We start from the raw sequence: 25,421 nt of genomic DNA on the forward strand, positions 1-25,421 counted from the left end.
ATCATATTTTTTACTCCAAATATTTCATTTTTACATTTGAAAGCTGTAGAATTTCCCAAGCAAGTAACAAATCAGTATGCAATAACTTTAAAATTAATTAAATTAGGGTGGTGAACAAAAACATCAGAAATCATGTTTGCCTTTGGACAACACTCCATTAGCATGTTAATTAAATTTTTCTTATAGCCACCTACAATTGAAGTATTTTTAAATCCTGATTTTAGAGATCTAAATTGATCATTTACTATCATGCTTATTGAAAAACTAAAAATAATATGGTAACTGTTTTCAAAATAATTTTTGAATTCATCTAATTGAGTTCACGGGTCTTAAAGCAGGGTTATTTAGTTGTTGTTTTTTTTTAAATTTTAAAATTTATTTTTAGAGAGAGAGGGAGAGGGAGAGGGAGAGAGAGAGAAATACTGATATGAGAGCAAAACATCCATTGGTTGCCTCCTGCACAACCCCTACTAGGGATTCAGTCTGCAACCCAGGCATGTACCCTGACTGGGAATTGAACCAGAAACTTTTTGGTTCACGGGACAGTGCCCAACCAACTGAGCCACACCAGCCTTAAAGGAGTAGGAGAAACAAAAAGCGACCTAGGCATATTGGGAAATACTGCCATATTGCTGAGTGCGTAAGTCTTAGTGTGGAGGTGTTTGCTATGCTCCCATCGCCATGAGAGGTGAAGAAAGAGGCATCATGAAAGTGAGTAGTCATGCTCCCATTTGGGATAAGAGGGAAGAGGCAATGTCAATAATGCACACTGATTTCAAACACATGAACCTTTGAGGAATACAGATCTGTTTTTCATGAATTATCTTGATTTTCTTTTTAATTATCGGATACTAATCATCCTGCATGTGGTTACAAAAGTCTAGATGAACAACTCTGGATCCATTCTGGGTCCATTCTCATTATGTTTTGTTTTTGTTTTTAATCTACTAATATTCAAGGACCATATTTAGTTATTCACTGGATGAAGTTATCATTCTTATGGAATAAATAGATTATATTTCAATATATTATGTACTTTCATAAATATATTTCTAGTCTAAACCTCTCATTTACACAGCAAGATGAAAGATATTCTGTATTTATAATGCTTACATTCTCTGTTTAAATATTCAATTAAACTGCAAGTGTACATGCATCGATTTGCTTTGGTGCATCAAAGACAGAAGGTGTTCTTGTGTGGGATGGCACAATAACCCATGAATATGAAAAATCAGCACCTGGAGACAGGGCCTTAGAGCAGGAGAAGGGCTCCCCGAAGCTGCAATGCACAAAATATTGTGCAGAAAACTTGAAGGTACAAAGATGAGAGTACTTCCCCGCAAAGAGGGGCAAGATGAAAGATATTCTGTATTTATAATGCTTACATGAGTACATGTTTATGCATGAATTTATTTATTGCCCCTACTTTTTTTATTCTCCCTGTATTCCCAATGAAGAGTGCCTGGTGTATCCGATGACAATATTACCTGATTACCTACTAAAGTAGCAATGCCAAAGAAATAACACCAACCCATTAATAAGATATTGGAATTGGCACTTTAATAGAGTATGAAAGAGAAAGAAGTGAATTTGATCTGGTGCTCCATGTCATTTACTGAGTTGGGTGGTTGTATCTTTTTTCACTATCAATTTTGTATTAGATATTTTATAGGCTAAAACACAGAAATGTATGTTTCCCATAAGCTGTATAAAGATTTAAGGCAGTACATGTTACACTAGCGCCAAATTATTGGTGAGAGGTGGACGTCCTAAAATGAATATAGTAGTTCCTGGTATCAAGGGGAAAACCTTTGGTGAATTGCTAGATTTTGACTGCATTTTTTCAATCAAATTTAAATTAAAGACATTCAAGTAGACATTCTATTCTAGTACTAAAATGGAATAGAAAATGTCATGACCCACTCGGATGCATAAACCGGGTCAGCAGAAATACAAACAAAAGTAACTATTTTACAAAATATATCATAATTTCAAGGTCAACAATGGGGCAGGTATCCCAGGCTCCTCCATGAATGACTATTACTTTAACAAAACCTTCCCCGTCTCAGGAAAGTGTAAGAAGTTTTACAGTACTCTGATAAACATTCATTAGCAGTGAAAGTTCATACAATTGCAGAGTACTTTAAACGGTTTATTTAGTCCATTCTCCTTGCCTTTACTAGCTGAGTGAATCTCCTATTTCTAGGACTTGTGGAAATCTATATAACTATTTAGAAACATTTTCCATGTCAATTAGAAGATTTCAGAATCAAAATAACTCAACTCTACTACAGCAGTAAATATCAAATGGACAGAATAGGTATGTAATTATTACTGTTAACAAACCCAACAATCATCATGAAGATCACTGCAGGAGTGAAACACTGATTAACCTACATTTTCAAGAGAGCATACTCTGCGAATTTTAGCTCAGACCATAAAAGATTTATTAAAACTTTACAAAAAAAATGATTTTAGTATCCTTTTCAGTCTTAAAATGAACACTATAGGCAATTTAACTGAAAATTCCTTATGTGGGGTTTTGTTTTGTTTCTATATTGCTAGAAATTTGAATGAGTGTCATGTTCTTCAACATGATCAATCTGAGATAATGAATCCATTATAACTTTGTGCAACTCGTCTTTTAGAACTGCGGTTAGAATTATTTTATGAGCACAGAAGGTAAGTAGACCCATTATTTTATGGTCTTTCCCTTTTTTATCTTATCAAATATGGTATCCAAGCTTGATCTTTTAATTTTTCCATGAGATTTTTCTAATTAAAGGGAAAAATGTGTCCTAGTAATATAAATATTACTATAAAATTTTAAATATAAATATTTAAAATATAATGATATCTGAAGGAAAATTCAAAACAAAACATAATGTAAAAATGTTACTGCCTGTATGTCTGGAATAATCTTAAATCCTTATAAAGTTGATGATATTAACCTAACACTGATTTTAACATAATAACTTCTCACTGTAATTAAAAAATATCAGTCATATTATAGTAGTACTTCATCAAAAAGTGTAGGCGTATTGATATACCAGGCATTGTATATTTGAACAAAACCACTCTGGGCATCACGAAACCTTGGCTCTGGCCTCATAATGCCTTTAACTACATGAGGGATAATGGATAAGTCACGACTGTTTTGGGCTTCAGTTTCTTCCTGTGTAAATGAGAGGTTTAGACTAAAAACTTCAATGTACCTTGTATCTATCATGTTTTAAGCACCTACAAGTCATTTACAAATCAATATTTTAAATCAATTTCTTTATTATAATTTATCTCTCTTCTAGAAGACTGTGATATTTAAAGTTCTGATTGTATTAGTTATTGGTATTTTGTTAAATAATACTAGTTTGCTGCCGAAATCGGTTTGGCTCAGTGGATAGAGCGTCGGCCTGCGGACTGAAAGGTCTCAGGTTTGATTCCGGTCAAGGGCATGTACCTTCGTTGTGGGCATTTCCCCAGTAGGAGATGTGCAGGAGGCAGCTGATAGATGTTTCTCTCTCATCGATGTTTCTAACTCTCTATCTCTCTCCCTTCCTCTCTGTAAAAAATCAATAAAATATATTTTAAAAAAAAATACTAGTTTGCATTATAGTTAAAGCTAGCATTACCTTTAAATAAATTTTTATGTGAATTGGAAACTTTTCTTAAGAGTCAACTATCTGCCACAATCACATTTCTGGGTTTTTTTTGTTGTTGCTGTTGTTTTTTTGCCAAAAGATTTGAAGAAATTTCAATAAGGCCTTTTCATTTGGCTGGTGTTTCACAATACTCAAAACTCTAAAAGTATAAAATTAATCTAAGGTCTTTTTCCTCATCCTATTTCACAATTACAGATTCCTACCTCCACACCCACCACCCTTTACTATACCCACCCTACATATTTCCTTGTAAGATTTATGGTAAAAAAAAATAACATGAAGTTGGTAAAATCCTCAAACTGGGGAAAATAAATATCTGCCTACTATAGAGACCCATGGTATGCAAAGATTGATTGGAAATTGTATTCCAAGAAATTAATTAGATAATGTGAAAATGATCTACCCCTAAATAAATGCATGAATACCATTTTAGAGTATCAACTCTTTGCTAGCAAACTGTATTACCTGCCCATGGGTATGGCAAAAATGTATAGAAATACAAAAAGATTAAGTTACACAATGAAATTCTCCTCTACCTTTTGAACCCTTATCATATTATTGCTATATTAAGAACTGTGGAAACTGAATCCCAAACTTCTTTTCTGATATGCTATTCAGATTTGAAGGCTGGAAGTCAAGACCCAGGCTACTCTCTGCTGCTTTTCAGCAATCCAATACTAGCAGAATTCTGAAAAGGTAGTTTCACCATTGCCACCCCTGAATGAAAAGGAAAGAGAATAGATGTCAGGTAATATCAACATCAGATGTCACAGGCAGTCATCAGGGTATTCTTTCAGCTGCTTACCAGTGTGACTCCTTTTATGTACCATAAGCACATTGGGCCCAATGCAAACCATGCCACAGACGTCACATTTCAGTTTACCATTCGGAAGCCGGATTCCTCCCTCGCCTTGAAGCTCCTGGACTTTCCTGTTGTCGGCCACCTCGCTGCTCTCAATTAGGGGTTCTTCTAGGCTGCTACCCTCATCATGGCCCCTGATCTCGTCTTCACGGCTCAGGGGTTTCCTGTCACACTCTTCATCACTCTGCATTTCTAGCTTTACTGAATTTGCTGTAATTAAAAGAGAAGCAAGAAGATATTTTAGATGCATGTTATATACTGTCACCTACTTCTCTCTCCTGCCTACTTCCGTTCTATTACCATGGTTGGAAATGCTGCATAAATACAATCCATCACCAATGCAATGTTAGCACACACTGTACTCTATGATATTTTCATAAAGCTTTGGCATGAAAGTGAAGATGGCTCAGGAAAGCTCTAAGAGTCCAGAATGACACTTTATTTCTGCACACATTTCTTTCTCTTTTTAAAAAACTTAAATGTGTTGGGGTGACACTGGTTAATAAGATTACATAGGTTTCAAATATATAATTCTCTGATACATCATCTGTACATTGCATTTTGTGCCTACCACCCGAAGTCTAACCTTCTTCCGTCACCATACATTTGACCCCGTTACCCTTTTGTACCCCCGATTCTTCTTCCCTCTTAGAACCACCATACTATTGTTTGTGTCTATAAGTTTTCATTTGTTTGTTTTTCTTGTTTGTTCATGTGTTGCTTTCAGTTTTATATTCCACATATAAATGAAATAAGTTTTATACTTTTAAAGCAAATTTATAAATAATTCTGATATTGGATGTTGAGTATGTCATTAAGGCTCCTGAGACTGAGGTAGGATAATGGAAAAATTAGATACTGTTTAATCCATTGAGCCATACCTCTTCTTAATTTAACAATCATTACACACACACACACACACACACACACACTCTCTTCACAGTCTGTGTTTCACATCTGAGTACTTGTGTAAATCTGCTTGTGAACTGAGCAAGAGAAACAACTCAGGATATTAATCCAGCAAATGTCTTAGACATATGAAGGCACACTGTCAAGGCCAATACCCTAAAATCAGACTAAACACATACATTCAGTTAAGACCTGTATAAATGTGGTGTAGAGTACACAGACCTCACATGCTCTTAAGCTACTCTGCTTTTTTTTTTCCTATATGAAAAAATTTCTCCATGGAACACATTAGCCTGCAAATCAAAGTGTTTCAACTTGAAAATGTGCACACTGAAAAGCAATGAATGACAGAAATGGCATCGCCTGCATGTACACACTTGTGACTGTTAAGAAATGCAATGCCTTCTGTTTGCTGGGTTTGGATCACCCCACAGAAAAGTTGGAATTTTGTTAGCATGGCCCTCATTCTGGAATGCTGACAGAGTCTTTTCACAGAGCAGAAGCAAGTCTTAAATAAATACCAGTTATTTATCTAGTAATCTTGAAAATTTCTTAAGAAATCATATCCAAGTTACTGAGCAAAACAAATCATTTGGTATTACTTGAATAGAGGAAATCTTTTCCCAAAAAGGAAGTTCTCTGCACTGCAATTGTTTTCTTAGAGAAACCACACATTCTGTGATTTGTCATTAGTACTGATGATGGGTAGTGCTATCAAATGGCTCCTCCCCTGTTCTCTACTCAGGACTCCCCTACAACTAGAGGTGGACTGGCACACCCAGGCGATCACTGGATTTAGTCAGGAGAACGTGGCTCTAGCACTGGCTTTGACATTTACTAGCAGTGTAATCTTGAATTAATTATTTAACCTCTGAATCTTATGTCTTTTGTTTGCAAAGACGAGATAAATTCAGACTACAGAATAAAGTTTGAACAGAATGGTTGAGCTATTTAGACTCTGGATCCTGTAACCTGGATTTGAACACAAGCAATGGCACTTAGTACAAGGAGTGACAACTTTTGCAAGTTACTTAGTTCTCTCCGTCCTCTGTTAAGCTGGGATGATAGTGGTACTCACTTCCTAGTACTGACATGAGCATTCAATGAGTAAATATACTAGTAAAAATGGGCTTGGCTGTTGTTTTTCTCTGGACAGTGTTCTATTCCATGAGGTTTTGTGCAGATTAATTAACTTATAGGATGTAAAACTACACTGAGGTCTAAAAGGGATATATATATATAGCCTTTCTGGCCCATCTCTAATAGAGAATCTACTATGTTGACTTTTACCCTATTTACAAATTAGTTCTACTTTACTGATTTTTCAGAAGAGTAGGGACAATATTTTATCCACCTTAATATCCCCAACAAAATCAAGAAAGTTGTGGCATATAGGAGGTATTTCAGGCAGTATTCAGTTAGATGTTTTACTTAATTTGATTAAAAATTTCTTTCTTTAAACTTGTTTTATATGTTTATAGAAACCATGAACATAGGAAGAAAATGTAAACATAAAGAATAAAAAATGAAGTCCTTTTTTACCCATCCCCTTAGTTCCAGTCTAAATGCAACCATTATCCTCATTTTCTGATTCAGCATTATGTGTACATGTGTGAATGTACAGTCTCTTTTGTAAAAAATCAGAATGTATAATTCACGTCATTTTAAGTTTGCTTTTTTCATTTAACAATATGTTTAATATTTCCCATATTAGTACTCAGAAACCTACATTATTCTTTTTCAATACCTGCATTTATTAGTTACAAATGCAATTTATTCATCTGAATTCTATCAATAGAAATGTAAGATTATTGCTTATTAATTACTAGTATAGATATTATTGTATAATACCTATAGGATCTAGCAATCTGATAAATAACCATTGACATTTTTACTCTAGTAGTTAATCTGCATTTTTTATTATGAGTTGTACAACTTTTCCTATGTTTAAATTTTGATGTCATTGTTTTTAGAACTATTAAAGTTCTTTGCCCATTTTACTAGGTTGTCAGCCTTAACTCACTGTATTTAAATGCTATATATTCTAAGGAACTTAGCTCTGTTTGATATGTCTTGAAAATATTTTGGCTCATCTTTTTAATCAAGGGTATATTTTAGCATGTATGCTAATTGTAAATTTTGAATTTTTAGGGTTTCAATTATGGCTTCTGGATTCTATATCCTGCTTTAATAGGTTTTTTCATACTCCAATAAATTCTTCTATGATACCTTTTTCTGATTAGTGCAAAACATTATTTGGTTACCATATGTAATCCCATAGTTTACTCATAATTGTCATTTAAAGAAAAAACAGAAGAAAAGTATGAGTTTATATAGCCTTACTTCATATACCAACCTATGAACAAACTTCCCATAATTCATTTTAAGTGATATATTAAAGATTACAAATGTCACAGAATTGTCATCATTTATATTTCTGAACTAGTCAACATCTGATAAGATGTATTTAATGAGTATAAAGTCTATCAGCATTCCAGTTCACGAACTGAAGAAATGTTTATCTTAAAGAATAGCTTTTGAATCTAAAACTATGGGCCTTTTAAATTTCAAAACAACATGTAATTATTAAGAATATGACTTGAGGCCCTGGCCAGATAACTCAGTTGATTAGAGTATCATTTGGATACACCAAAGTTGTAGGTTCGAACTCCAGCTAGGGCACATACAGAATCAACCAATTAATGCATAAATAAGTGGAACAACAAATCAATATCTATCTGTCTATCTCTGTTTCTCTATATGACTTGATCTTACATTAAATTATCATATTTTCCCTAATGAGAATACTAAAATATGGACACCAAAATATAATATCAAACCTAAGTAAAAATGTCATTTTAAAAATTATTGGATATTATACTTAGGATTTTTTTTATCAACAGAATAAGCTTGAAATGAATATTCAAAAAAAGTATATATTTGCTAGAACTGAAATAGAGGAAATGGGAAGCTATAGTAATCTTTAACAATGTTATACTCTAAGAAACTATACATCTATCAAGTATGAATGTACACACTATTGCTGTATTATATCATAAATCAATAAACTGAAACATTATTTTCTATTGATTTTAGAGAGTGAGGAAGGGAGAGAGAGAGAGAGAGAGAGAGAGAGAGAGAGAGAGGAGAACATTGATCAATTGCCTCTAAGCACCCTGAACCCTCCACCTAGGTATGTGTCCTGACAGGGAATCAGACCCCCAACTTTTTGGTGGGCAGGCTGACGTTCAAACCACTGAGCACACTGGCCAGGGCAGGACTGCAACATATTTTTATATATGTATATCATATATTAAAGTTTGCATAGATATGGTGGCCTATGTACAAACAAAATCCCATCCTAATTAAATTTCAACACATCTCTCTAAAATTAGGTTGAAATTCTAGGATAAAAAAGAATTAATTAAAGTAGTCTTTCAATTTTAACAATGAAATAGAAAGAAATGTTCCCTATGCAAAGAATATAAAAGAAATTTTGGCACATTTTCAATGCTTAAGATGTTTCTGATTAAAGCAGAGCACCTATATTTTAACTAATGATTAGATTCAAGTGCTTGGTAAACTTAAGTATACTGTAAACTATAATTTATATATTCATACAAGAGTTTTATTATGATTTTTATAGCTATAATATATAAACCTGTTATAATAATTAGTCATTATGTAATCATTAAGTACATTATCTATGAAACCTTTGAAATTAAATTCTCACTCTTCATTATATGGTATTTCTTTTATAATTTGGTAAAACAGGAAGACGTTTTCATAAATGGGTTAATGTCTATAAAGATTAAAACTTATTAGTGTGAGTGAAATGTTATTACAAATCTCAATCCTAAGATTTATTTTTAAGTTTGTTTCCTTAATATGAAATGAAAAATGTAAAATTCAGGTATATCTGTGGGAATTTACAATTATTTTGTACTATCAAGCTATACAGCTTAATAAAAACAATGTTTTGTAACAACAAATTATTAGAGTGAAAAGGAAATATAAAAGATTTTAATTAATTGATCAATTTGTTATCCATAGTATATCGATATTTAAATATTTTCAAAATAAAGATTGTTAATATAGGTATCTTTTCCCTTAACTTAAAGGAGATATGGCTTACAGTTTGAAACAAAAGTTCTTTTAAAACAAAGGATCATTAATTTTACAGCATTTATAATCAAGAAAATGTTAAGTAATTGTTATATTGATTTTTTAGTAGATTTAAGAAATGGAAAGAATAATAGTGAATAGAAAGATGTTATGATCAATTTTTCATAGAACAAGCTTTGAATATATTTCAGGATAAAAAGTTTTACATATGTATTGGTACAAAAAATTTCTTCTTAATGAAAAAACTTTTATGAATTAAAGTTTCCTCCCGCCTCTGTTTACGCTTTCAAAATACTACTCGTAAACATTAGAAATAGCATATAGATGCCATAGAAACACGTAGTTTAATTATTTCCATTTACAAATGAGCATTCCAATGCTGAGAAGTAAAAAGAAACTAGAAGCTCTTGTTTTGAGTGACTCTCACGTCAAACTATTTTCAATTTAAAAGTTTCCTCAGTAGCTATAGTGGGTTCTCACACTCAAAGGCTTCACAGTAATCATAGTTTTGAGATACATGATACTGAATGGGTAAAGTTACACTAGACTTGCCTTTAATTCACTATTATGGTATTAAATAAAGAGATAACGCAATAAAGGTATTTAAACAGGCAAACAGATATAGATTGCTGTAAAAAAAAAATGAGGTAAGGGTGTGGAAACCAAATAGTGAAAAATGTTATTTTGTGAGCTGTTAAAAACAAATTATTTTAATTGTCTACTTTTGTTGTTGTCATTATTAATCCTCACCCAAGGATATTTTTCCATTGGTTTTTAGAAAGAGTGGAAGAGAGAGGGAAAGACAGAGAGAAACATATATTCGAGAGAGACACAGTGATTGGTTGCCTCCTGCAGGAGCCCCGACCAGGGCCCAGGCTGGGGAGGAGCCTGCAACCGAGGTATGTGTCCTTGACCAGAATCGAACCCTGGACCCTTTGGTCCGCAGACCAACGCTCTATCCATTGAGCCAAACCAGCTAGGGCTAATTCAGTCTACATTTTAATGAAAATTGTATTTACTATTATTATACTTGGAAAAATTTTAAAAATAATTTAAAACCCAAATGTATACCATTTAAAAATAAAATGAAAAATAAAATATATAATGTTGTTGAATACAGTCATAGACCTCACACTTGTAGAAGTCATCTACTTTAACCAATAAGCAACAAAGACCCAAACTGAATTTGCTTAATAAATATCGGCTGGCTCGGTGATTTTTAAAGCCCCTGCTGCTCCTGTAATACTTTGCTGTGATTAAGAAGGTTTAAGGCAAAAAGCTGAAGATTACATTAAATAAGGAATCCATATTAACACGATAGTATATACGCAGGTAAAGGTCATAACACAGTTCATGAATAAGAAGAGTACAGGAAATATTTCAATAACATATATAATTTGGTTACATCATAGATTTATTGACCTGAACAGTACTTAAAAGTAAAACGATTTTTCCTTAGAAATTGGGCATTTACTCCTTTTTCTCTATACCTTCACCAAGTTATCTATCTATGTGCTACAGCAAAGATTTTGCAATGTCTGTCAAATGATGTCATCAAATAATGAAAGTCTTAACTTCTATGATTTGGGAGGAAAAGATAATTTTTATATGCATGATAAAATATAGTCAATTAATTCTAAGTGATCAAATTGAAGGAATAAATTCTAGCCTCATCCTTAGCATTTGGTTTTCATAGATAACCTTATCATTTCTAAATGTCAAGTTTTAGAAATATCATAGTAACCAGATCCTAAAATATCATTATTAAAATATTTTTAATATCTAAACTAAACTTTCTACAACTTGAAATTTTATTTTTAGTATGACTTGATTCTTTTAACCCTTAAACAGACTATTCAAATTTCCTAGCCAAGAGAATAATACAAAAGTATTATGATTTGTTTGTTCTATTAAAAAGGATGCAATATTGATCGATCTTATAGAATATAAAAAAGGCTTTCTAGATTAATTATTATCAATTTAGTGATTTATTTCTGTGTAGTTTCCAAAATAGTTTTTTTTTAATTTTTAAAGGGAATTAATAAAATGTTGGTTTCACAGTACTGAATAAAAGATAACTGAAATGCCATTTTTTTCTTACCAAATTGTGTGGGATGTTAAGTGGACTTTTATTTGCTTGGTTTCTGTTGTGTGAGAATTCAAGAGGACACTTACGGGTAGTTATTACTTACCAGCATCAATTTCTCCCTGTCTATGTCAGATACTTGAAATGGTTTTATACACACTAATTGAATCAATATGTCTATCTAATAATCTGTTGAAGTTGCTTCTGAGCTAATATATCTTTCTCTCATTTAAACTTTCAAAACAGAAACACTAAACATGATGAAATCCATGTTAACAGCCAGCAGCTGTTTAAATAATGTGTTAGAAAAACAAACTGCCTTCAAAACTCTTATGAAAAACACAATCATTTACCAAGAACTTATGAACAGTCTAAATAACTGAAACAAAATCGCCACAACCAGAACTATTTTAAGATATGTGCGTTTTTTTTAATTTCCTCAAATTTCACACAATATAAAACCTTTATTTAACTGTGAATAAAGAAAAAATGGGTAAGTCTCGCCAAATGGCTCTATCACAACATCCTTGACATTTTCATTTTATAAATGGTTGCACAAGTCCAGACACTGGCTGTTACTGAACTGCAGTTGAGCCACTTGTGGGTAGCATTCTACGTCTGTACATCACCTCGCCTCACCTCATCTATTTCCTCTCCACTCTCTTCTCTCTCCAGTATAGTTAGATCATGTATTTTTAAAACCCATTAGAAAAGCTAGATTAAGAGAGTGCTGATTTCTGAAAGACTATCATTACTCTGAGAACAATGTAGAAAGTTGCCCTGCACCTCAAGGCAGGATACCAAGGTCTTGACCTCTTATTCTACCTCTTAACTCAGTAAGGAACTTGGGAAATTTATTTTGACTTAGTCAGCTGCATCATCTAATATATGGAAAATAACAATTGATGTTCCTAAAAATATTAGGTTAGATAAAATAGTCTTTTTACACTAAAGATTTAGAATCCTAATAATAATAACAGTAATAATAGAAAATAGAAAATTATATTATTATATACTAGAGGCCTGGTGCACGAATTTGTGCATGGGTGTGGTCCCTTGGCCTGGCTAGCGATTGGAGGCCCAGGCCCGATCAGGGCAGATTAGGGCTGATCAGGGATGGCTGGCTAGGGGGAGGGACAGCAGGAGGTTGGCTGTGGGAGTGCACTGACCACCAGGGGGCAGCTCCTGCAATGAGCATCTGCCCCCTGGTGGTCAGTGCACATCACAGAGACCGGTCGACAGGTTGTTCGGTCGACGGGTGGTAATGGTCACTTAGGCTTTTATATATATAGATTTTATAATTTAAAAAATACATATTCTGTCTTATTTGATAATCAAACTACAGTGAATTGTAGGTAGGACTGGCACATATAAATAGAGTCATGGTTGTTAAGTGATTTTCCCAAGTACACAAAGTTAGTAAATGTGCCTGATATCAACTCAAGATATGCCTCTTAGCCTAGCCATCTTTCTATGACATGATAATGGCTCTCCAATTAAACAAGTAATTAATATTAGTATTATAGTTAGGACAAATATCAGTCATGGGCGAATAGATCTCTCAGGTGCTATAAAGCCATGTCCATCAGTTGAAGAGGATAATAGGGGTTCCAGTCCACAGTGTCACAAAGAATAAAGATACTGAAAGTTTCCATAAACTGACCTACTGAATTAATACTTTATATTAAGTCAGAGGTACATATACCCACTCAAAGTAACCACCTCTTAGTTTGAAAATCTGCTTTGGTCTTAAGGAAGCGATAGGTCCATGTAGCACGACTAGTTCCTGAAGAATTAGTCAATAGTCAATCCTCTCCCTGCCCCCCCCCGCACCTTTTTTATATTCTTTTGTCAGACTATGACTTATCCATGGTAGGTTAAGACAGCTATATGAATAATAAGTCAATATTATCCATTTTAATCTCTAAACCAACAGTATATGAAGTATGACATTTTAGGAATTCCTTTGTGGTCAAGTTTGACAGTCTTATGTCAATTATTGTTATAAAGATAAGTCATACCTATGAGCAGCTCATGTAGCATTTCATTTGCATTTAAAGATATCTTCACAACAAAATAAAACAAAAAAATTGTCCTTTCTATCTCCTTAAATAAAAGTAGGATAAAGAAGGGCATAACATCCGATTCCCTGGTGGTCTCCCACAATATATGAAACCGTATATAGCATGCTCATCAGCAGACACAAACAGAGTGCAGCCCAAGAATGAAGTTTCTATTATTTTGGCAGACAACTACTTCATGAGAAATGTACAATTTGTATAAAAGAAGCCTAGTTTAAATAGAAATGCCACAGGCAAAAAAATAGGCTATCCCTTGTTTCATCCTTTAAATGAATGATTTTATTTGCCGAGTACTAAAGATTCAATAACTCTTGCATATCCAACTCCTTTTTGCATCTTCATGGGCAACACAGACCTTCTTTAAGATTCCTCATGACCTCTTACCTGGAACAATCCTAATAGCTTTCTAACTAGTCTCTTTCTTTGGTCTTTGGCCACATTCCACTCCCTCAAATCATCCTATGTTCAGTTGTTAGATTACTATTCCTAAAGCAAACCTATTACTTAAAAAAAAAAAAATCCTGAATGACTTCCTGCTATCAACAAATTAAATCCAAAGGTCTTGGTGTGGAATTTAGGGTCATCCACAGTGCAGCTCCACCATATCCCCTGGCCATATGTCCTACCAGTCCCTTCGTTATTCATACCTTTTCCAGTCACTTTCTAGTCATCCTTCCTGGAACTCATCCTGTACATCTCTACTTACTCTTTTTCCTTGGCTCTTATTATTATTTACTGGAATCTGTCCTGTTTCTATCACCATTAGCATATTATTCAAGGCTCACTTATCTGCTCCCTTTTTTCAGGAAGTGTTTCCTGAGCACAGACGCATTACAGTGATTTTATTAGTATATTTGCCTTAACTCAAGACTCCCTACAGTATAAGGCCCTTACTCCCTAGAGTGTAAGATCTTGGAAAGGAAATATCTTTATTCACAGCTGTAAAAGCATCTCACCTTTACATCTCACCTGGGTGCTCAATATGTGTTTGTTGAACTGCTGTCGCTAATTTTCTATTACACTTATCTTTTTAGGTCACAGAGACTGTGCATAAAATAACAACAGGTGACAAATAAATGTAACAACACAGAGTTAGGTTTTAATCACAAAACATCATCAACATAATGCCAAGTAAAGGACTACTAGATGACACATTATTAGGCACATTTTCTGTGTTTCCTGACATAATAATGACAGCCACTCTGTGAGGAAAATACTATCCTCAGTTTACAGATGGGAAAACTAAAGCTCAGAATGGGTGACACCAGTTACATGTCCAAGTCACACATCTGTTCCGAGCCAGATCTGAGACTGGAACCCAGAAGTAACCTATGACCAAATTATTGCTACTTGCTCTTTGTCACCAAAAGTACTTAAGGTACAAATAAAGAAAAAAATTAATATGCTAAAGAAAAATAACTTTGAATCAATGTGTGCGCTCTTTGTCACCAAAAGTACTTCTTAAGGTACAAATAAAGAAAAAAAAATAATATGCTAAAGAAAAATAACTTTGAATCAATGTGTGTCATCTGCCATGTGTTTTATTGCGTGGCTAATACAGGTGTAGTAGTTTGCCAGCTTTGAGTAAGGAGAAATTTGTCTGAGAGCCTGTCTTGGAAGAAGACCAGCTTACACTGCCAGGTTTTCTGAGCATGGATTTTATTTCATATAAGAGCAATCTACTTCGAACTGGTGTTTGGAAACCATCTCCTTAATATTACTGTGGGAAGTTTATGAAGCAAATTACATTGTGAAATTATCTCTTTAATACGGGAAGTGTAAAAATTTTAACCAAACTTCTCTAAGAAGTGAAATCATTACTATACAATCCAGCTGAGTGGGCATATTCCCGAAGGGACCCACACACTGCACTGCCAGAGGTCACTAAGGACGCTCAAACCAGGTCAGAAGGCAGTGCTGCCGGCACGCTAAAGAGAAAGAGATAAGAAATAGAGCAGGGTTTCTATTACCGGGCAACAGCAACGGAGGGAAGAACCGAAGCCCTGAGAAGCATTTCAGCAGCTTTACTGAGTCTCTGAGCTAAAGTGACAGGGAACTCAACAGCTTCCCATACCCTGGGTTCAAATGTGGCAATGCTGGTTGCCAAATCTGGACCATGTTTCCTGACAATCAAGTCTACAGATTTCCCTTCCCTGGTGTTCTCCCATACTTCACTGATTGTATGAAATAGTCAACATCTGGCCCCAGGATGCAGGATTGGTCAGTTAAAAATGTATAACCAATAGCCCAGCCAGCGTAGCTCAGTGATTGAGCATGGACCTATGAAACAGGAGGTCAAGGTTCGATGCCCGGTAAGGCACATGCCTGGGTTGTGGGCTTGATCCCCAGTGCGGGGGCTTGCAGGAGGCAGCTGATCAATGATTCTCTCTCATCACTGATGTTTCTATCTCTCTCTCCCTCTTCCTTTCTCTCTGAAATCAATAAAAATATACTTAAAAAATAAATAAATTGTAGAAAATAATTACAAAGCACCTAGATGAATAATAGAAACAGTGGGTTTAGAATACCTGTGTTTAAGTTCTTTCCATGTGCAAGTATTAAGAAGTCACTTAATATCTACCTCATTCCTACTAGGTAAAGTGAGGATAATATTTTTTACATAACAATCTTAAGGTTGGGAAAGCATGTAGTCACTTAGCACTGGCAGGGTATCTCATGGTTAAGAATAATGTTTAAGGCCAGGTTCTTCCATTCATTAGCCACCTGATCTTACAAAACCTCTCTAAGCCTCATTTTTCTCATCTATAAAATCAAGATAATGATAACACCTCCCTCCTAAGTGTGTGTGTGGGGGGGGAGAGGAAACAAAGCAAACACAACAATCTCAAAACTTTAAAAATCAAACAAACAAAATGAGTGCTAGAACAATCTTCATAAAAACCATAAAGTCTTTAACTCAATTAATATTATGAAGACTCTTGAATTTTACCTTCTTTCTATGCTGCCCCTGTAAGGATGTGCACCCTGGCGTTATGTATGGATTGTGATGCTTGCCAGTTTCCTCCCCATCTGGGACTAAGAGGTCCTGTGATAGTAGAGATTGTCTCAGCTCCTCACATGGATTATTCCAAGCCCAGGGATACCAGCTACCTCGCTGCTGTGACAACCGGCCGCCAGGTTTTGTACTCTAAGAGACTGAAAATGTATAAGCTGTACATCTCAGAAGCCCAGAATTTCCTTTGTTTGAAGACAATAAACACATGAACCCATAAAAGTCATTTTACTTCTTTTCCACTTTCAAAATTAATTTAATTATCTCAGGGGCACAAGAATGCCCAAATCTACACTTTTGTCACATTCGTCTCAGGAAGCTCACTGTCCTTGTCCAGGCTCCTGGAAGACTGCCTTTCTTCAAGGCAGCACCTGGTTACTAAAGGCTCCTCGTTCTGTGGAAGCTGTCAGCAATTACTGCAATGAACTCAAATCTTTTTTCTCTAACTACTGTGGTATTCTAGAAATAATGACACAACTTCTTCCTGCTTTAAAATGTCAAGCTGACCACTACGAAATTCAAACGAGGTTTCTGCAGGAAGGCCCAAATGATAAGACATTTGATGAGCCTTCCGTTTTAGCTCCTGTCCCATTACTACGCTGGCTGCCTAACACCTTCACAGGGTAGCAACACCTTCTGGCACAAGCTAAAGCTAAAACAAACCACAAAAACTACCACCTGAAAACAGTTAACAATATCTGCCTGGGAAGCATTAGCTGTAGATACATATTTTTTTTTAATCTGAAACTATCATTTGAATTAATTTTATTTTTTTTCCTTGTGGTGCCATTTGTAAGTAGTTTAAACATGTTGCATGACTAATTTACCTAATGGCCAGGGAGCCTTCCTTTAATTGTGCAACAAGATTTTTTAAATTATATGCCCAGAACATTCTATTATTTTCACACATTTCGGGATAAATTTACTTTCAAATGTCTGGTTCAACTCTTATATTCTGAGAGAGAAATAAAATACGTCTCCAAAATTTGAACTACCTTAAACTCATAAAGCTATAAACTCCTAGCTGACCCCAGAATCGCAGATTTACAGGCCAATAAGAACACGATAAAAATCTTGATAGAGTTTTTCAGATAATATAGACAGCATATGACTTACAATTTTAACTATGCCCAATTCTGGCAAAGAGACACATTAAAAAAAGAGATGTGTATAGATCAGGTAAAGTTTGAATTGCATATCTTCAACCGTACAAAGTGAAAACAAATTAAGACACAAAGTCCTGATGAGTAGATTTTACAGACAGAAAAGGTAGCTTCTTTCTTTAGATACTAAAACTCTTGTTATTGCTTTCTAATACATAGGGTGTGCTTGGGATCGCACTGGGTTGTACTCAAGATTAGGGAATTCACTGGCTTTCATGATGCCTCCTCCACATCCTCCATTTCCCATAAAAATTGAGAGATAAATAAGCAAATGTATTGGTTCCCTCAGTATGTATTTACAGCGTACAATCTATACACTAGACTGCTGAGTACTGGTGATACAAGGGTTAACAAGACAAGCTTGGTTGGAGATGGAGAGGATCCCAACAATGGAAGTAGTTCTCTGGCAGGAATAGAGTGGCAGGGGAACACAGGTCTCAGTGACAAAATATATGGAGCTCCAGAGGAAGGAAAGACAGGAGAGCCAATGATGGTGTCCAGACCTCTCAAAATAGGAACACTGGAAAATAATGATTTTAGGGTTAAATCCAGTGCCCCTGGGGCCACAGGGATTCATTCATTCATGTGGGCCAGTTTGAAATGACTAGAAATGGAAGGAGTAGATGAAAGACAGGGAGAAGAGCTAACATTTAGCGAAGCTCATTTTGTTGGTGTTCTTCAATATTAGCCATTTAATTTCCAAACAAATCTTTTCTTCCTCATAATGCTGAATAATACTGTGCCTCTGAACCAGCCAAATACCCTCATAATGTAAGTAGTTGCTCACAAAGAGAACCAAATGGGGGTGGGACCCAATTTCCACAAACAGGAGAATTCAACATTCAATTCCTATTGATGGTGCCATCGTAAGATATTCATATTTTACTAGGTACCAAACAAATAGTTATTAGTAACTCAGTAACATGCAAATAAGCGAAATGCAACATAATAAAGATGAAAGTGCAAAAAATGTGCAGAGAAAAGGAACTAAATGAAATGAGTGGGTCCATTTTTTTTATTGTTACTTTCTTTTTTTAAAATTTTGTTATATTGCTTAAAGTATTACAAAGAGTATTACATATGTCTCCTTTTTTATGCCTGCTTTTAATGTGGCAAAAGTGTGAGTGTTCATTCAGACTGCAAATACATCTGGAGTACCCTTTTGTACCAGATATTCTGCTACACACTAAAGACACATGAGAATCAAATCAGACATAGTCTTTGCTCATATTCTGCTCATATCAGGAGCAATCAAGGAGACGACAAGGAGAGACAGCAATCTGCAAGAGCCTGTTTTTTTGTTGTTGTTTTTGGTTTTGTTTTTGTGTGTGTGTTTTTTGTATTGTTGTGTTTTTTTGTGGAGAGAGGAGGTAGTGAATTTGGAACAAGAAAGGCTCAGAGCAATTCACTAAAGTTCCTGGAACTAAGGACCTGTAGCCCTACCACATATCCTTTTATCAGAAATAACTTGGTTTCATTACTGTTTTACTGATGTGAATTTTTGTTTGAGTATGTAAAAACCTAACACAGCAATTGACATTTTTCACTAATTCCTGCACTGTCTCCACCACAGATGTAAACAAATTATCTAACTGCCTTTTTTTTCACCATGAAGGTAGCCCCACAATGTGAGCAAACTAAAATAAAACATACACACACACAAATTTGAAAGAGAACTTCAAATGAAACCTCTTCAATCCATTCTATTCACCATCATTACATACAAGATTACTCTGACAAGTAATAGAACATTTGGTCAAAAAGTAATAGCTTGTTTAAAATTTCTACAGGCTGGTAACATTGCAAGCTTTCACTGTGCTGCCATATTATTAGTCTTAATGAAATTCACTTGTCAGTTCCATTTTGAAACTGAATTCTTGCTCTTCATGAGGAGGGTAAAATTAAAATTTCCTTTCTTTTCCTAATCAAATCAAATAATGATAAAAATACAAAAGAAACTTCTGTCACTGATTGATAAAAAAAATTAGTTTCAAATTCCTTTCCTTTGCTTTTTTTTTCTGTTATCACAGGTGACCTCTTAAAATATTACCAGTGAGCTGCTGTTTTTTTTTAAACTCATCCGTCCCCAGCAAATATGTTGAATAAAACTGGCCGAAATATGTTGAACTAAATAATCTTAAGGAATAATGCAGTAGATAGTCTAAAATTTGTTTCTACCCCAGATGCAGGTTTTATTTCATTATAATTCATTCGTTATTGAATCTGACCTACTGTGGAATATGTCACCAAGCAGCTTATTCTGAAATGCAGAAGGCAAATATGCCTGTTTACATATCTCAACTTTAATTCTGAACTTCTATAAGCCTGAGTGAATTTCAACACTCTTAAAGAAAGCCCAGTGAGAGAGGGGTCATATTTATTTATTTTTATCCCATTTATAGGGTACCTTTGCAAGCCCAGTATATTAGGCACATTACACTTTATATTTCCTAGTATTCTTATTTTAGACCTTTGCTGAAAAGTGTTAAACACAGCAAATCAATAAAAATTAAATGTGGTCTAGAAGATGATAAGAAAATTCAACTGAAATGACATATGAACCTGATAAAGTCTATCATACTAAATCATCCAGTTGGATCCTGAATTTATGCTGTATTCTATACATTTTATTCTACTTAATGGTCTTCTATCCTCTCAAATGATGTCCAGTCAATGTTTCACTTATTCATTCATTTAATAATGCATAAATTTAACAAATATTAGAACACTTATCATTGAGTACAAGTACAGTATTGCCCTTGTGCAAGAAGGCAGAAGATTTAAAGAGTTGGATATAAATAATTTCCTTAAAAACCTTAAAACCTACTTAAACAATAATATGTCATAAGTCCATACTTTTCATGATTTGAGGGACAAGGAAAGTGAAAACCGTTTTTTTTCCATTTCTTGAGAAACATCACAAATAAAGGTTAATAAAGGAAAACTAATGTAATAGTAGGAAGTGATACACAATAAACCAACCACAGAAATAGAGGCAAGATGCCTAAACTTTACTGCTAGTTACTAATGATTTCAATGAGTAAAAATGAAGGTAAACATTATGTATCTCAGTTTCCCAATGAGTAAATGGAAATAAACTAACTCCATATTTACCATAGAAGAACTTGACAGAAGTCAAGCAGAAAACAATTCTAGGGAAGTATTATACAAATGTTTTCTCATAACCTTAAAGTGCTTTTGAGTTATGACAAAGAATTCATTATTCAACACTGGATGGGCAATTGATAGAGAGCATGTTACACCCTTGAAGGATGTACCTCTTATACCACAAAAAAAGCAGCAGAAAATCAACTTACTCTTTTATCTTTCCAAAATGCAAAGGTCAAATTAAATATATAAAATTCAAATCAGGGAAGTGAAAACCACATTAGCTTCTAAAGAACCAGGGGTAGGTACAAACTTATAAATAACATAAATTACAGAAATTCAGAATGATATAAACTATCTCTAAAACAAAATCTAGAGGTTGAGAAACAGTGAACTTCAATTTCATTTATTAATTCCAGGGGTTCTGAAACTTGTACCTATTTAATTCAATTTCTATAACCATATTTCTTCAGTTTTTTGAATGTACGTGTTTTAACATCCTCTCAAACTTGATAAAATAACAATTTTTATTACTTTGTTGCAGGTGTCTAGAGCATTGATCTAAATATCAGACTAATTATGACATAATAAAATAGCAAAAAGAAAAAGATAACTTTAATGAGACAGATCCATCTCTAATTAAAAACAGGAGAGCAATAGTAATTGTTTCTCATGGTTTCTTCCCTAGCAATGAAATAGAAAACTAAATACAAAGAAATACATTTATTCTGACATGTTTGTAAGTCTTATAAACAAATATTTATGTAAAACATTAAAATTCAGACTGAACACTACTTAGAACTGGCAAAAGCACAACAAACCTTGTTTTTTAAAAGACGAACATAGCATTAATCACCGCGTAAGCTAATGTTAAACTTCACCTGGAATCTTGATTCTGTGCTATACTTCAATATCTACTAAGTTTCGCTAGAGAAATAGAACAAATTTTATGAAACTATTCCAACTAGAAAAAAATCCCCTTATATAGTTGGTAAATTTTCACTCATCAAAAGTTTTAGCCTATTAATAGAGTGATATAGAAAACTATTTTTATAACTTTATTTAAAGGCTCACTAAGTTTAAGCCTAATTTACTCAGTCCGATTGCCAGGCATGAGTCCTGAGCATAAAACAGCAGTTTGTTTTCTTAAAACTAACTTTTAGTGATTTCAGATTTAACTATGTGTATACTTTTCTAGGGAACAATTCTAAAATGGCATGCAAATTAACTGTTTCTCAGCCATTTACCATACAGATACCTTGTCATTAACATGATATAGACAGTCATTCCATACAACAGATTTTAAAACACATAGACACACTAATAATTATGTTTTTAAATCATTATTTGTAAAAATAGATATAGGTTTTCTTTTTCCCAAGACTTTTCTATACATGAAATCATTTGAACTAAAACTAGACTTTTGAAAACAGTCAGGAAAAAAATCAATGAAGCCTCATAAAGCCCCATTACTAAACTTAAAATATTTCCAAGGATGAAGTTGTCAAAATGATTACTGCATAGTTTATCACTTATATAGGAAAAAACCTCCTTGCAGATATTCTAGTTCTTCTAAAACATTGAAACAGTATATAGTTCCCACTGTATAAAATTATTTCTAAAAATAATAATTACTCTAATTAGAAGATATAACTAAGATACAAATAAGACAGAGAACTACTTGAAGGCAAATAAAGTGTATCAGGCACATAATGCTAATATGGAAATTAAATATGATGGTTTGCAATGTAATTATACTGTCATAGCATCCACCTATGGATCAGGCATTTGTACTTTCTCCCTTACTTAAATTAAATGAAATACTGTGTATGTGGTGATTTTTAACTCTAAAGTTAAATACCTATGTTAACTACAATTATTATGTTTTAGAATTAAATATTTAATATGTAAATGAGAGTAAACTGGATATCCATTTGCTTGTATTCAACACTATGGAATAATAATTCATTTTCAATTGTTCAGGAAATTTTCTATATGTTATCTTAAATTAGAAGAAGCCTGAGAGACTTTTACATCCAAATTATGCAATTTACTATGAAAAATCAAAGCATATGAACTTAGAAAATCAGAAAGTATAAAGCTAATATAAAATACTGGAGGCCCGATGCATGAAGTTCATGCACAGGAGGAGGGGTGTCTTCAGCCCAGCTTGCACCCTCTCCAATCTGGGACCCCTCGGGGATGTCCAACTGATCACCCCTAACCGCCTCTGCCTGCCTGCCTGATTGCCCCTAATCACCTCTGCCTCAGCCCCCACCACCGCAGCTTCATCTGGAAAGACGTCTGAAATAATGTGCAGGTCATTCAGCTGTCTAGTCTAATTAGCATATTATGTTTTTATTATTATAGATACTAACCATAGTAACTTTGATTTTATACTAAAAACAAGGGAAAATCCACCAAGAAGGATCCTAACTCTATAAATAATAATCACTGATAGAATTACACATTAGAATTACAAAGCTCTGGTCGCCCCACACAGCCTGCTGTTTGGTCATTACTGTTACTGTGACAGCATCCTGGACAATTTGCATATTCCTCTATTATTAGTATAGCTTGTCTCAAGGAAAATATGGTTACCTTAAAATAAAATATTGTTATACATGGGCAGGAATTTACCAAAAGGTCTCTGAAACATCTTTAGATAAGGTTGCTTAAGAATGATAGAAATGTCCATCTTACATATTTAAAGTCACCAAATCTGGTGTACAAATGTCTTGTTTTAATGATTTCCTAGTGACTTAATTTTCCAATATCAGATTTCTAACATCAGATGAATATCATAATGGAGGAAAAATATGTATACTAATTTGTCATTTGTTGATATTAATTTCTTATGAAGTACTGAAAAGCACAGTTTCCATCATATGCTAAGTCGAAGTATTCCACAACTAAAGTAAAGTAATATTGGTCTTTCCTAACATAGAAAGTCAATTTCTAGAACTTTCCAATTTTAAATTTTTATAAGAATTTATATTAAACCACTGCTATTAACTACCTTTTATCTAAAGTGAATGTAGTAAACACAAAATATATGAAAACAACAATGAATGACAAAATGAGACAATGTCTAGCATCTTTAGATTGTCAGGGTTTTGTTGTTGTTGTTTTTTAACTGACCTGTGGGTTTCTGCTTGCAATTTCCTCCTTTGTATTTATAGAAAAAAAAGTCATGTTCACAGCTACTTTGAATGATAGAGTTATTCTTTATTTCTTTCTGAAATCTAGTTTGTTTTTGTTTTTATCTATACTGTGTGCTGGAGGAGGACATCTAATATTCCGTTTTAGCTTAAAAGCTTTCTGATCCCAGGAGGAATCCCACTGGTACATCTACATATTCTTGTATCCTCAAATCTTTAACTGTAAACAGACTACCCATGTGTCCTTTAAAAAAGTAATTCATGAATACATGAATTTATGTTTAGTTATTTGAATTTTAGAAATTGCTAAGGAAATTTGAATATATGGATAGCAATATTTTACACTGTTAAAACATTAAAAGAAAAATACACTAAAAAAAACACACACAGAAGATTCCTCCCCCCCCCTTATGTTACATTAGTTCAGTGGTTCCCAAACTTATTTGGCCTACCACCCCCTTTCCAGAAAAAATATTACTCAGCGCCCCCTGGAAATTAATTTTTTTAAATTTTAATAGCAATTAAACAGAAAGATATATGTATTAATGTTTCTACCTTTTTCGTAAAATATAGTAAAGAAAGGTGTAAATTAGAAACATTGAAGTTTGAAATTATGAAACTATTTATTGAACTCAGAATAGAAAGGTAATACAAAAAAAGTTAAAACAAATGCACCTGTGGCCATCACCGCCCCCCTGGATCGCTGCAGCGCCCACCAGGGGGCGGTAGCGCCCACTTTGGGAATCACTGCATTAGTTCATCGATCCACAGCAACAACTATTATGTTCTTTTCAGAAACAAATTTGGCTTACAGAGAATGAGTCTACTATGTCTGAGTTAATATTATGATGTAACTCATACTTAGGTAGTTCCATATAGTTCCCAAGCATTGTCAAATCTGTCATCTCATTAGCTCTTCACACTACAATATAAGGTACTATATGTATTTCCTGTAGATATAAAAAGAGTGAACCCCAAAACACTCAACTGACATGCTTAAAATCACATAAATAGTAAGTCGAAGAACTGGGCTTTGATTTTGTTAGTTTGGTGTTTTTGTTTTTAGTGCAAATGCTGTACTTTTACTTCCCTTTGAAATGTGAGGCCAGAGAAGGAATTTTACATTTTGGTGAAATAAAGTGAGTGGCTACCTAATTTTGACCATTAAATTCTCAATTATCTGCCTCATAAACATGGAACAGACAAACAACCTGCCAAACAGAAGGAACTCAGAGACACCAAGTTCATTCTTCT

At 34.0% G+C, this 25,421-nt stretch overlaps 1 protein-coding gene across 6 annotated transcripts in view; it reads right to left on the minus strand.

The window, feature by feature from the left end:
- The window catches only part of IKZF2 (IKAROS family zinc finger 2 (Helios)), a 146,664-nt gene that overhangs the window by 46,398 nt on the left and 74,845 nt on the right, over positions 1-25,421 (minus strand). For 3 of the 6 annotated variants that reach the window (XM_014529983.1, XM_014529985.1, XM_005882281.2), the window contains one exon: positions 4,465-4,731. In XM_014529983.1, coding sequence (XP_014385469.1) covers positions 4,465-4,731 — 267 coding nt within the window. The remainder of the gene's footprint in view (positions 1-4,464; positions 4,732-25,421) is intronic. The other 3 variants (XM_005882285.2, XM_005882283.2, XM_014529984.1) reach the window with 1 other exon arrangement.

The sequence above is a fragment of the Myotis brandtii genome, unplaced genomic scaffold, assembly GCF_000412655.1.
Source record: "Myotis brandtii unplaced genomic scaffold, ASM41265v1 scaffold702, whole genome shotgun sequence".
Lineage (NCBI taxonomy): Eukaryota > Metazoa > Chordata > Mammalia > Chiroptera > Vespertilionidae > Myotis > Myotis brandtii.